Source organism: Delphinus delphis, chromosome 7 (assembly GCF_949987515.2).
Source record: "Delphinus delphis chromosome 7, mDelDel1.2, whole genome shotgun sequence".
Taxonomy (NCBI): domain Eukaryota; kingdom Metazoa; phylum Chordata; class Mammalia; order Artiodactyla; family Delphinidae; genus Delphinus; species Delphinus delphis.
In genome coordinates, this window is record NC_082689.1 from 66,029,440 (window position 1) to 66,042,939 (window position 13,500).

The 13,500-nt window shown below is 39.8% G+C and overlaps 1 protein-coding gene across 1 annotated transcript in view; it reads left to right on the plus strand.

The window, feature by feature from the left end:
- GALNT3 (polypeptide N-acetylgalactosaminyltransferase 3) overlaps window positions 1-13,500 on the plus strand; it is a 46,054-nt gene that overhangs the window by 11,259 nt on the left and 21,295 nt on the right. The window contains exon 2 of the mRNA XM_060015686.1: window positions 12,505-13,128. Within this exon, the coding sequence (XP_059871669.1) occupies window positions 12,614-13,128 (515 nt within the window). The 5' untranslated portion in view covers window positions 12,505-12,613. The remainder of the gene's footprint in view (window positions 1-12,504; window positions 13,129-13,500) is intronic.

The following is a 13,500-nucleotide window of genomic DNA, read 5'->3' on the forward strand; positions in this document are numbered from 1 at the left end:
AAAGTAGCAAGTACTTTAGATAGCTTAGTAAAGCATATGAGAACCAAAGGGTAATAATCCAGCCCCACAAAAATTCAAGAGCACTTCAGTAACATTTCTGGATATTCAGTGGTCCCTATGCTCAAAAGGCCCTTTTGGATTTTGGAAGTGACGTATACTACATTTGAACATGCCCCTTCAACCTATCTACAGAGTAACCCATAGGACTGCTGGTTTTGAATGATGATCAGAGCAAGAGAAGGCTGTGCAGCAAGTCCAGGACACAGTGCATGCTGTGCTACCAATTTGGCTTTAAGATATAGCAGATTCAATGATTCTCTAAGTGTCTGTAGCAAATAGGGATTCTGCACAGAGCCTCTGGCTAGAACCAATAGCAGAATCACAATGCAGATCTCTGAGATATTGAAGAAAATCTCTGACTTCTTCAGCTAACTATTCACCCTTTGACAAACTGCTTTTGGCTTGCTACCAGGTAGATCCCGAACACATGACCATGGGGTGTCAGTTTATCATGTGGACCGGGCTTCTCATCTTTAACTGGGTGTTGTCTGACCTACCTGGCCACAAGGTTGGCCATGCCCAGCAGCAGTCTACCAACAAGTGGACATGGTATTGTTGGGGAGGGGGAAATATCCCCCTCTACTCCTCTTGAGTTCTGTGGCTGGACTAATAATAAAACTGACACAAGAGAGATTAACAGGAATAAAAGAAACACATTTTAATTTGTGTGCATGAAGCTCTCATAGCAAATGGGACCTAAGAAGTGGCCAGAGCAGGCAGCTTTTATACTTTTTAGACGAACAATAAATTTGTGAGGAATTGACAGGACAAAGAAACTTAGGCTTTGGGTGCTTAGTGAAGAATCTAAACAGAGTTTGGGCTTGGAGTAGTAAATTAAAGAAGTAACAAAGTGCTTTTTTTTTTTTTTTGAATACAGGCTTCTTGGCCCCAAATTCCCTGTCTCTGGCGATAAAGTTGTCCTTCTACCTCCAGATGCAGGGAGTGCGCCGTTCACATGAGAGATTTATTTCCTGCTTTCTGGGAGACAGGAAGGTCAAAGTGTCCTTCTTGCATTGGATGTATGCCATTGAGGCATATTTTGGGGGAGGCCTGCCCTGGGCCCCAGTAGTATGTAAGAGGCAGAGCTTGGGCAGCTCTGGAAAGTACAAGTAAGTTGTACAAGCAAATGACTCAGACTCCTTTGATAGCAACTCCTGCTGTATTGCCTCTTTTCCTCCAACCCATGCCTTTGGCCTCTTGAGAATTTCCTTAGTCTAGTTGATAGAAGAAGAAAAACCTCAAGCCTGGTTTACAGAGGAGTCTACAGGTTATTCTGGTACCATTCAAGAGTGGACGGCTGCAACACTACAGTCCTACTCATAAGTAATCGTGAAGGACAGTGGAGAAGGAAAATTCTCCCAGTCAGCAGAATTTTGAATAGTAGATAAGATTTGTATACAATATATGGAATGAGAGAGGGCCAGAAGTAAAGATATATAATGGGCCATGGGCAGTTCCTAATGGTTTGACTATGTGGTCAGGGACTTGGGAGGAACAGGGTTGGAAGATTGGTGACAAGGAATTTTGAGGAAGAGGTATGAGGATGGACCTTTCAAAAAGAGTAGACCCTGAAGAAATTCATGTCCCATCTTAATGCCTACCGTAAGACATCTACTGCTCTTAATAATCAAGTGGGCAAAATTACACACTCTGTGGATGTCAGTCAGCCTTTCTCCCAGCCACTCCAATGCTTATTCAGTGAGCCCATGAATAGTGGCCATGGTGGCAGAAGTGGAGGCTATGTGTGCATGGGCTAAGCAACATGGACTTCTTCTTTCTAAGGTTGACCTTGCTAGCACTACTGCTGAGTTCCTCCTAGTCAATGAGAAGCCAACATGGAGTGCCTACAGGCACCAGCCAGCCACTGGGTGGCAGGTTGTTTAGATATGACATTTTCCATCATATTGAGGGAGCAGATTTTTCCTCATTAAAACAGACAAATATTCTGGATATGGATTTGCCTTTTCTGCCCACATCAACAGCATGGAATGCCTGAGGACAGGGTAAATTCAGAATGGGTAGTGGAAGAAGGAAGACATAGATATCAGTTATGGCCTTGCGGCCAATTAGATAAATGAGGATTGCAGTAGCTTTGCACATTTTTCCTTTGCTTTTTATATGTATGTGTTTATTTGTATATGCTACTAATTTTATTCTTTCCTTCCCATTTTATTTTATTTTTTTAATTTTTTTGGCTGCACTGGGTCTTCGTTGCTGCACGCAGGCTTTCTCTAGTTGTGGCGAGCAGGGGCTACTCTTCATTGCAGTGCACGGGCTTCTCATTGCGGTGGCTTCTCTTGTTGTGAGCACATGCTTTAGGCACACAGGCTTCAGTAGTTGCAGTTCGCGGGCTCTAGAGCGTGGACTCAGAAGTTGTGGTGCACGGATTTGGTGCACGGACTTAGTTGCCCCGCGGCAAGTGGGATCTTCTCGAACCAGGGCTTGAACCCATGTCCCCTGCATTGGCAGGTGGATTCTTAACCACTGGACCACCAAGGAAGTCCCCCCACTTTCTTTTTAAAAAAATATTACATAGAAGTTGTTAGAGGTTACAATTTAGTCTTTAGGTGACAGAATATTAGGTGGGACTGTGACAGAATTTGAGAAGTAATTCACATAGTCACAACAATGGATGCAATGGCTGTTGGCGCTCTGTGTCTCCTCATTTTGAGGTCTCCCCTTCACTGGTGAGAAGGATGCTTGCGTCTTGTTAGGCGGGATATAAATTCATTCATAGGTGTACATGTGGCAGGAGATAGTAAATAACAATTACTTTGTTATTGTCCAGGAGTTCAGATGTGTGGCAGAGAGGCTGAGTCATCAAAAGGGCAGACTGTGCTGCTTATCAATTTATTTTCTCTCAGCTCCAAAGTCATTCTGTTTGCCTGCTTGTAATGATGGAGCTGGGCCCTGTAAATATTTCTCCTGAGCCTTTTCAGTAGACGACACTGGAGGGACACTGAAGGTAGAAGGAGCTTCTCTTCCTGGTTTCAGGGTGGCTCACTAGCCAGGTTCTTGCTGGGCATACTTTTCCTCTACTGCCCCACATGGTTTTCTCCAGTGCTAGGTAACTGCATGGCACAGCTTTCTCTGGAGTTGGCACCTCCTTGCCCCCTGCACTTTCTCCAGAGATTGATTTGTGTACTGGCTGCAGCCACAGACATCATGGACCTATTCCCAGCCGAGATCACCATTCCCCATACTCTTTCTTTAGCCCTACACATGTACACACTGGGAGCCCCACAGCACTGGGTGTCTAGGGAGCCCGCTGCCCAGCTTTTATCTCAGGTACCAGCCTGGAGCTACACTGGCCCAAAATGCACATGAAAGTGCACTAGACTCCTACAGAGGACAGCTTTCCAACTCCATCAGCAGCCAGCAGTTTTCCTCAGCACCTAGCAAGTTCCAGGGTTTGACACCTCTCTCTGAATGGCTTCTTCCAGGATCCAGAGGGAGTATCACCAGTGAGGCATCTCTGTGACTCTTCCACCATCAGGGAGCCAGTGCTCTGCCATCTCCATTAAGATCTCTGGATCTCAGCCCTCAAGAAGGGGTGGTTCTTCCTTGGGCCTTCATCTCAGCCTTAGGGGTGGTGGTTGCCCCTTATATCTACCAATCCTGTGTTCTTCAGCATTCTTGTTAACTCTTACTAGCCAATTCCCTGTTACTCCAGTCCTCTCTTAATGATAGATAAAACTTTCCTTGTTCAAATCACTATGTAGTTTCTGTCTCCTTACTAATCCAAAGCCATCAACTATGTTTCAAGGTAAATAGTTAGACGGACAGATCTTTCAAAATGCAGTGCTTCTGCCTGGGGGAAAAATCAGTTAAGTGGACAATCTGTGGAACCCCTGGAATCACTCCAGTAGAGGAAAAATTCCTCTACCCTCTAGTATGCCATAAATAATGTAGTATATCTTTTATATGTTATGTGAAATTCATTCATAGGTGCAGATGTGGCAGGAGATAGTATGTGAGCCTCCCTCCCCACTTACCCTGTTACCCCCATGGGTAAGTGTAGCTCTGTAATTACTTGTTTCTTCCAAACTGAAAAGATAGATTGGCTGGTCCACAAATCAAGATCCCGTCTACAACGTTTCACCTAAGATAAAGTTAATGGAGATATTTATCTGACCAGGTGTGGCTGAGAAGCTGGATGTCAGACTATGCCCTTTTCCTTATTAACCTGTGCCTTACAGTTGCTGGAAGTCAAATCTGTCACTAGGCTTTTTGTCTCATAACCTGAGGATACCTAGGTTCAGAAGTCGTCCTACTTTATGACAAAAGTCATCCTACTTTATGACAATTTCATGCATTTAGTTGGCTGCTGGTGGCATTTTCCAGCCACGCAGAGCAGCTTTACTTGATCTTTAGCTGGGATCTTTGAGGTATGTCCGCTGCGCGCGGCTTTCTCAATGTGGTTTGCTTTGCATCAGTGTTTGTCACTTGTCATACATCCGGAAGTTACTTCCTCTCAGAATTGTTGGCGAGAATGTGAACGTGGACTAAAACATAATCAAAACTAACAAATCACAGTAGCAAATCACCAAATTTGATCCCATCAATAAATACAAACAGAAATGACTTCCTACCACTCCTCAATTCCCTAACATTTTCACCAGCAGATGAGGGGCACTTAAAATTTCTGCCCAAGTACTTAAGGGTTTATTATCAAGGCAAGTTTTGTTTTGTTTTGTTTTTAAATTCAGTTAGAAAATCCAGATGATAATACATGGGAAAGATCCAATGAGTATTAATTCACAGTAGTGTACTTTTGTTAATCTACAATCTACACTGTGATTTGAGGGTATAATTTTGTAATTTCTTGCTTTGTGTAGTTCTTCTTAAGTCTTTACAGCATGCTTTAACTCAAGTTGTAAGTAAGTTTCACATAACAATTAGGCTTTGTGCCAATTAAATTCAACTGGAACCAGACCTTAAATCCCTGGAGTTGTAAATGTTTATTGTCACAAACACAGAAACAAGAAATGGAAAGAACCACTGTCCGCTTATTGTATTAAATGTTACTCTCATGTGCAGTTATGAAGTTCTACATTTCACTGCTTTAGAAGATTTTTTTAGGTGGAATTTTAAAATTAAACTAACAACTAATCTTGCAGTGTGTGCTTTTTCATGTGGAAGGACAATCATGACTATAATGATGGATGATGGATCTTATCTTGATGTTTTCCCACCTGAATATTCATTTAAACAATATCCCCAGATGATTTACTGCCACATCATAGTTTAAGAAGCCATGGTCCAGATACCTGGAAGCACAGTTTTGTAGTTATATTATCTTAACTTATGAGATTTTGGTTTTTTTTCTGTTCAGATGGAAGCATATTTTTACTCCTGAGAACAATTCATTGATTTTAACCCAGTCTCACAGACTGTTAGAATGGTGCATATTGTTTTAACCTTTCAAAGTATCATTTTGTGGATATCTTTATTTATTATTAATGCCTTTTTGTAATGTCTACATATATACTAAGGTATAGATTAATATTTTTTAAGACCAGAAGTTCTCTGAATTTTATTCTAACTTTAGACATTTATAGGGATTTGGAATTTAGAAAATCTTCGAATTTTAATTTTTTTTTCTAGTTTTAAAAAACTATTTCATGGTATTCCCTTCTCTTCTTCTGCGAATGTGATCTTTTATAATTAGCAATTGACCATTTTGGATAGGCATGTTTAAAGATTTTAGAAAGAATACAAGAAGAACAAACCCTTTGTCTGCTAATCATTTCTAATGTGCAAATACAACATTTCTAATGTGCAAATATCCTGAGCTTGCTGTTGTGCTGAGTCTTTTAATTCTCAAACTTAATAATCCAATTAGAAGTTGGTTTTGGAGAGATTAGTTTTGTTTCACTGGCTGTTTTTCTTCTTTTTTTTTTTTTAACAACTTTATTGGAGTATATGTGCTTTACAATGATGTGTTAGTTTCTGCTTTATAACAAAGTGAATCAGCTATACATATACATATGTCCCCATATCTCTTTCCCCTTGCGTCTCCCTTCCTCCCACCCTCCCTATCCCACCCCTCTAGGTGGTCACAAAGCACGGAGCTGATCTCCCTGTGCTATGCGGCTGCTTCCCACTAGCTATCTATTTTACATTTGGTAGTGTATATATGTCCATGCCACTCTCTCACTTTGTCCCGGCTTACCCTTCCCCCTCCCCGTGTCCTCAAGTCCATTCTCTAGTAGGTCTGCGTCTTTATTCCCGTCCTGCCCCTAGGTTCTTCATGACCATTTTTTTTAGATTCATATATATGTGTTAGCATACAGTATTTGTTTTTCTCTTTCTGCTGTTTTTATATGGTCTTCAAGTTTGGCAAGTAGTGTGGTCTAGGAACATGGTATTATTCCCAGGAATAGAAATAAAGAATCCTAGTTAATTAATTAGGATTATCTCATTAATTAATTAATTTGGATTATGTCTTTTATTGTTCAGAGTCTCAGTTTTTCCATGTTTATGATGGGAATAAAATATTTTAAAAATGATTTTACAACATCATAATTTGGAATATAACCTCAATGCCTCATTTATATCAGCAGTTAATCCCTTAGACTTTTCAGGAATCCTTGGGTCATTCTTGCTTTGGATTTTTTATCTTATCCCTCCGTGTCAAAATAATTTCCTTAGTTTACATCAAGAGTTTATTTTGAAAACCTGTCTTTGGAGTATTAGAAATTAATAATGTGGTTGCCTTTGGTTAGATGCAGTCCTTTTCTTTTTTTTAAATTTAATTTTATTTATTTTTTATACAGCAGGTTCTTATTAGTCATCCATTTTATACACATCAGTGTATACATGTCAGTCCCAATCTCCCAATTCATCACACCCCTACCCCCCACTGCTTTCCCCCCTTGGTGTCCATACGTTTGTTCTCTACATCTGTGACTCAATTTCTGCCCTGCAAACCGGTTCATCTGTAGCACCTTTCTATGTTCCACATACATGCGTTAATATACGATATTTGTTTTTCTCTTTCTGACTTACTTCACTCTGTATGACAGTCTCTAGATCCAGATGTAGTTCTTTTCTCATCAGGTGCTAATTTTGCCCAAAGTCCTGTTACCTGAACCAGTGATGCTTAACCTTTGCCACCCTTTAGAATTATATGGAGAGTTGAAAATAACAACAAAAGCAGGGCCTAAGCCTCATCCCTAGAACAACAAAAATAATTGTATACTTTAAATATGTACAACTTGTGCATCATGTACACTTCAGTAAAGCTACGAAAAAAGTTTTAAAAAGTCTCTTTTTAATAATACATAGTGATCCAAACAGCTGGAGTTCCTTCCTCTCAATAAAAGCCACAATTGTCAAAAATAAACGAATAAATAAATAATAAAAATAAATAAAATCAAATTCTGTAGAGATGGGGCCTAAGGCACTGCAGTTTTAAAGAGCTTTCTGTTCATGTGTATCCAGAATTGAAGACCACTGATGGAGATGCTTAATGTTGAGTGTAATTTATCATTAATGGAAGGCTGATATTGTACATTAGCAGCAAAGAAAAGTCATACACAGTCCCTGGGGGATCTATGTTGGAATCTTCAACTGATCAGCAATCAATAAAATAAAATTATTCCCTTAGAAATAATCTGAAAAAAGCAAAGCATCATGTTCCTACTTTAGTAGACTCTACCGCTAAGCAGTCTCAGTTTCTTAACCCGCCATTGTCAAAATCTACAGTCTCATCCTCCTCGATCTTTATTTCCAAAAACATGCTCTGAAAATAGTTTTTTTTTCTTTTTTTTAACTCATTTGTCCAGAAAACCTCACTTGAGGTGATGTGAGGCTGTCTGTAGTTTTTTTCTCCTAGGTTTTCCCCTTACTTCCTTACATTTATAGCATCGATTCTTGACTCCTTTATAAAGACCTTACTTCAGACAACTTCAGTGAAAATCTCAGGATTTTACATCAGACCTGAGTTGGAATACAGTTGGGGAAATGCTGGTCTTCCACTTAAACTGAATGACCTTGGCCAAGCCACTCAATCTACTTGGCTCTCAATGTTTGTCAGTAAAATGGGAATAGCATAAACTTTGCAAGACTGTTGGAAAGACTAAAAGAGAACTTATGTAGTAAGTGTTAAAGTATCAGGGACCTAATCAACATTTAACAAAAGTTAACTATTTCTGATAGTAAATGAAAGCTTGGTCTTCTTTCATCCCTTTTCTAGTCAACAAACATTTATTGGGTACCCATTACGTCACCAACATTGTGAAGTGCCAAAAAAAACAACCATGAGTAAGGGAGATACTATTCATGTCCTTTATGAGCTTGTCTTGACTCTCTCATTAGAGATATCCTATATTAAAACCTAACTGAGTGACTTGCTTAAATAGATAAACATGCACACAGTATAGGATTATTACCCTATTGATGAACTCCTCTAGTTTATAATGCATCCTTAGAAAAGAACTCTCTTCCACTGGCCTCATTAATTCAATCCTTCTTTCCAATTCCCCATCCTACCCACAGATATGATTTCTGGCATAAAATGTTTTGGAAAACCCATCACTACTGTAGAAGGATCTCACTCTGGGGCTTCCCTGGTGGCGCAGTGGATAAGAATCTGCCTGCCAATTCAGGGAACATGGGTTCGATCCCTGGTCCAGGAAGATCCCACAAGCCACGGAGCAACTAAGCCCGTGAGCCACAACTACTGAGCCTGTGCTCTAGAGCCCACGAACCACAACTACTGAAGCCCGCATGCCCTAAAGCATGTGCTCTGCAACAAAGAGAAGCCACTGCAATGAGAAGCCCACACACCGCAACGAAGAGTAGCTCCAGCTTGCTGCAACTAGAGAAAGCCCTCGCGCAGCAATGAAGACCCAATGCAGCCAACAAATAAATTAATTAATTAATTATTTTTTAAAAAAGAGAAAGATCTTGTTCTGTCATCTCCTTCTACTCTATACTTTCCCGGGACGCTTTCCTGTTCTATGTTGTGTTAAAACATTCTAAGGAGACCACCTCATTCCTTCTCAAATTCCTAATCTAGCTTATCCTGGCTACTGAAGAAATTTAGTATCACTAAATAGCACTGGAGAAGGGGATATTTGATGGTTGTCTCAGAGACAGAAAGGGGGATGAACATAAGTTAATTTATATCTATCTGTTGTCAAGCATGAATATATATATATATTTTTGTGTGTGTGTGTGTGGTACGCGGGCCTCTCACTGTTGTGGCCTCTCCCATTGCGGAGCACAGGCTCTGGACACGCAGGCTCAGTGGCCATGGCTCACAGGCCCAGCCGCTCCGCGACATGTGGGATCTTCCTGGACCGGGGCACAAGCCCATGTCCCCTGCATCGGCAGGTGGACTCTCAACCACTGCGCCACCAGGGAAGCCCCAAGCATGAATATTTTATGCAGAAATCATATTTGTGGGTAGGCCATTAGAAGAGAGAAAGGTGATCAGGTTGTATTTCATAAGTTGGGGAACCATTATCCTATGAAAACTCAACATTTTGGCCTTATCTCCCTGGAACCTCTTAGATCATTGTTGCCCCATTAGTCTGAAAGTGTCCTGAATCCTAAGCCCTAGGATCTTGGGGGCATGACTACAACTAGCCTATTGGATTCTCTGCCAAAGTTCATTTCTGGTTTGCACTAAAGCCCATTGGACCAGGTCTCGTGAAGTTTACTTTTAAAGATCAACCACTGTCAAACAATTAACATCTCTCAAGGGTAAGATGTAGATTGTATCCACTTGACATGGATACATTATCTGACAATCTATTCTCCCTTGATTCTCCTTTGTTTTGTTTTCTCATTCCTTTTGCTCTTTCTTTCCAGTTTCTCTTTTTTCCTCCCCTAACCCTTAATTGTAGCTATTTCTCTGGCCTTCTTTACTTTATATACTGTAGGTGAACTCTTTTGTACCCCAAGACTGTCAAAGTTCATCTTTAGCACAGAGCTTTTCCCTAATTTTCAGTCCTATGTATCTTTTTGCTCATGGGAACTCACCTTGGAAACCCTACCAGCACCTCAAATTTGTCATGACCAAAATTGAACATCCCATCCCAAATCTTTCTACCTATATTCCCTGCCTTTGTCAATGTCATCGCTCTCCCCATCCACCTCCCATTCTTCTCTTTCTCTCACCAAGTCCTATTCGATCTCATTTCTTGGACTCTCTTGAGTCAGCCCTCTCCATCCTTCCTGCTTCCCTCAACTCTTTGGTATACGTTACGTTTACTGGTGCCGAGGAACCTGTGGTTTTTCTAAAACATAAATATGATTACGATCCTTCCTTAAAATCATTCAGTACTTTCCATTCTATTGATTCAGGACAAAATTGGTAGATTCCAAATTCACTGTGACCTTTAACTGACCTTCCAGCCTCACCTCCTGCCCTTTCCTGCCTGTGCCCTCCACTTCTGCTGTACCCAAGGATTGACCACATCTTTTCTTGCCGTATGCCTTTGCATCTACCATTCCCTCTCTCTCCTCTCTCTTGTCCACCAGCCTAAAAATTGCTTATCTGTCAAGATTCTGCTCAGTGGTGTCATTGCTGGGAAATTTTCCCTAACATTTCTTCGTATCCTCCATGTGCTTTCGTAGTCTCCATCACATCATGCTGCTTTGTGGTTGCCTGTTGAAGTGCCATCGTTCATACTGACCTCTGCTCCTTGAAGCTTACCTTTAAGGTACCTTAATAGCCATAGCCTAGCACAACATTTGACAAGTAGGAAACGATATAACCGCAATTGTGTGGTCCGAAACTCCTTACATTATATCTTAAAATGATGTTAAAATCTTAAGAGGTCATTTTAATCCTTACCTGAGGCTCTTGAAGCAATCAAAGCTCAGAAATATTGGAATCTCATTTTTATGGGCAAAACATCATAAATGAGGTCTCTGCTGGAACCAAAGTATCCAGTCTGTACTGAAAACATATAGAGCAGTCCAATTAGAAATAGTATGTAGAACTAAGTTTTCAAGTTCTGCCTATTTTGTTTATTCAGCTTCAAATTTTTTGCTAAAGGCCAGAGAATCCATCTCAGAACTTGGTTTTCTTATTTTAAATTTAGTAATATCACTAAATTTTAAATTTAGTGATAACTTTGGAAAAGAAGTTAAATAAAGTGTTAATTTTTACTCCTATAGACATTTTTCTTAAAATGTGTTTAGGGTTAGGGAGCAAAGGCATTTCCTTGCCCTTTTGTCTCTGCTAATTACTTGACTGACTATAATGGTGCATGGTATGTAATCATGTACTGAACCCTTCACAGTACATTTTTTTAGACATCATGAAGAAAGTCCATCTTCACTGTGATTCAGGCAGTAGTCAATGTCCTCTTTTATTTTTCGTTTCTTTTGCTCCTGATGTCCCATACTAGGGTTTGGTAAACATGCTGCTCTGTTCTTAGGATCAACTGCAAGCAGCATTTTGTTGCACCAGATACTGCTTTTATAACTTAATGATCTCTATTGCCTCTTTAGAGACACTTCCAAGTGATGCTCACTGCCATTTTTTTTTTCTATTTCTTCTTATTTTTTTGTGTTTGTGTGAGTTATTGAAAATAGCTGTTATATAACAACAACACATTATCTTAATTTTCCAGTCTTTATTGGATCTGTTAAATTCAACAAGTGCTATCAAGTGAGCAGATTTGGGAGAATGCCAGTTTACTTGGTGATGAAGCTGCTTTATCATCTTAATTGATTTAGCTGAAGTTCATAGGTTGATGGTGAACTTCTTAAAAGCCACAGTTTTAGATGTATGCCTGACAGTACCTGTCAGTGTACCTTTGCTTTCTTATGGATTACCCCTTTCTTTACAATCAGCTTAATGAAGTTCTTTAGCCCTTTGGTTATTGAGCTAAGATTTTTTTAAAAAATAAATTTATTTATTTATTTGTTTTAATTTTTTTTTTTGGCTGTGTTGGGTCTTTGTTCTGTGTGCGGGCTTCTCATTGTCGTGGCTTCTCTTGTTGCAGAGCACGGGCTCTAGAGCGCAGGCTCAGTAGTCGTGGCACACGGGCTTAGTTGCTCCGCGGCATGTGGGAATCTTCCCGGGCCAGGGATCGGACCCGTGTCCCCTGCATTGGCAGGCAGATTCCCACCCACTGCACCACCAGGGAAGCCCCAGAGCTAAGATTTTTTAAAAAAAAACTCAAAATATATTTATAAAACTCATTTATGCATATTATATGGCAGATATTAGGCAGAGTTAACAATGTATTTTTTACTGGAGAGAAGTCTCTAATATTTTATAACCCCAATAGATTATAGTTAATGATAGCAACTGTGTTCTTCCAGAAGTGTAATTTTCTTGAGGGCAAGATATCTTTGTATTGTTATTAACCATAAGAGTACATTGTTTATAGCTTATGTTCAGTTGTTGGCTGAGCGAATGAAGTGAACCATGCCCATAGGAATGAATAGCTACTAACCTGTCATTTCTGTTTATAGGTATTGCAATTTAAGGAAACCTTCTTGCCAGCAAATCTATGATAAAAAATATATGTAACAGAGGAAACTGTAACTGTTATTTGTCAAGTGACAAGCTTTTAATGTCAGAATGGCTCACCTAAAACGACTAGTAAAACTACATCTTAAAAGACATTACCATAAAAAGTTCTGGAAACTTGGTGCAGTAGTTTTTTTCTTTATAATATTTTTGATTTTAATGCAAAGAGAAGTAAGTGTTCAATATTCCAAAGAGGAATCAAGGATGGAAAGAAACATGAAAAACAAAAACAAGATGTTTGATTTAATGCTAGAAGCTGTAAACAATATTAAAGATGCAATGCCAAAAATGCAAATAGGAGCACCTGTCAGGCAAAACATTGATGCTGGTGAGAGACCCTGTTTGCAAGGATATTATACAGCAGCAGAACTGAAACCCATTCTTGACCGCCCGCCTCAGGATTCTAATGCACCTGGTGCTTCTGGCAAAGCATTCAAGACAACCAATTTAAGTATTGAAGAGCAGAAGGAAAAAGAACGTGGAGAAGCAAAACACTGTTTTAATGCTTTTGCAAGTGACAGGATTTCTTTACACCGAGATCTTGGACCAGACACTCGACCTCCTGAGTATGTTGAAGAATATTCACTGTTTAGTGTTTATCAGGAGGGTTTTCAGGGGAGGGGCATTAGTTAAGGAAGTTGCTTGTTCTTTAGTCACTTTGAGGCAAAGAATCGACAAATACCATTTATTTAACCTGTCTTAATTATTTTTTGCTTATTGTTATTGAGGCTAGATTTCTATATCTATGTTTAGTGAGGCATTGCAGATGTGAAAAATTATCATCTTAGAAATTAGAAAACTGAATTCTAGATCTGACCTCTATAGAACCACAAGGAAATCCTTTATTCTTAAATGCTTTAGTTTTCTCATCCATTTAGGAGGAAATATGAGGTGGATTTTATGGGAAATGTGGGAGGTGGAGGAGTTGTTTCTGTTCT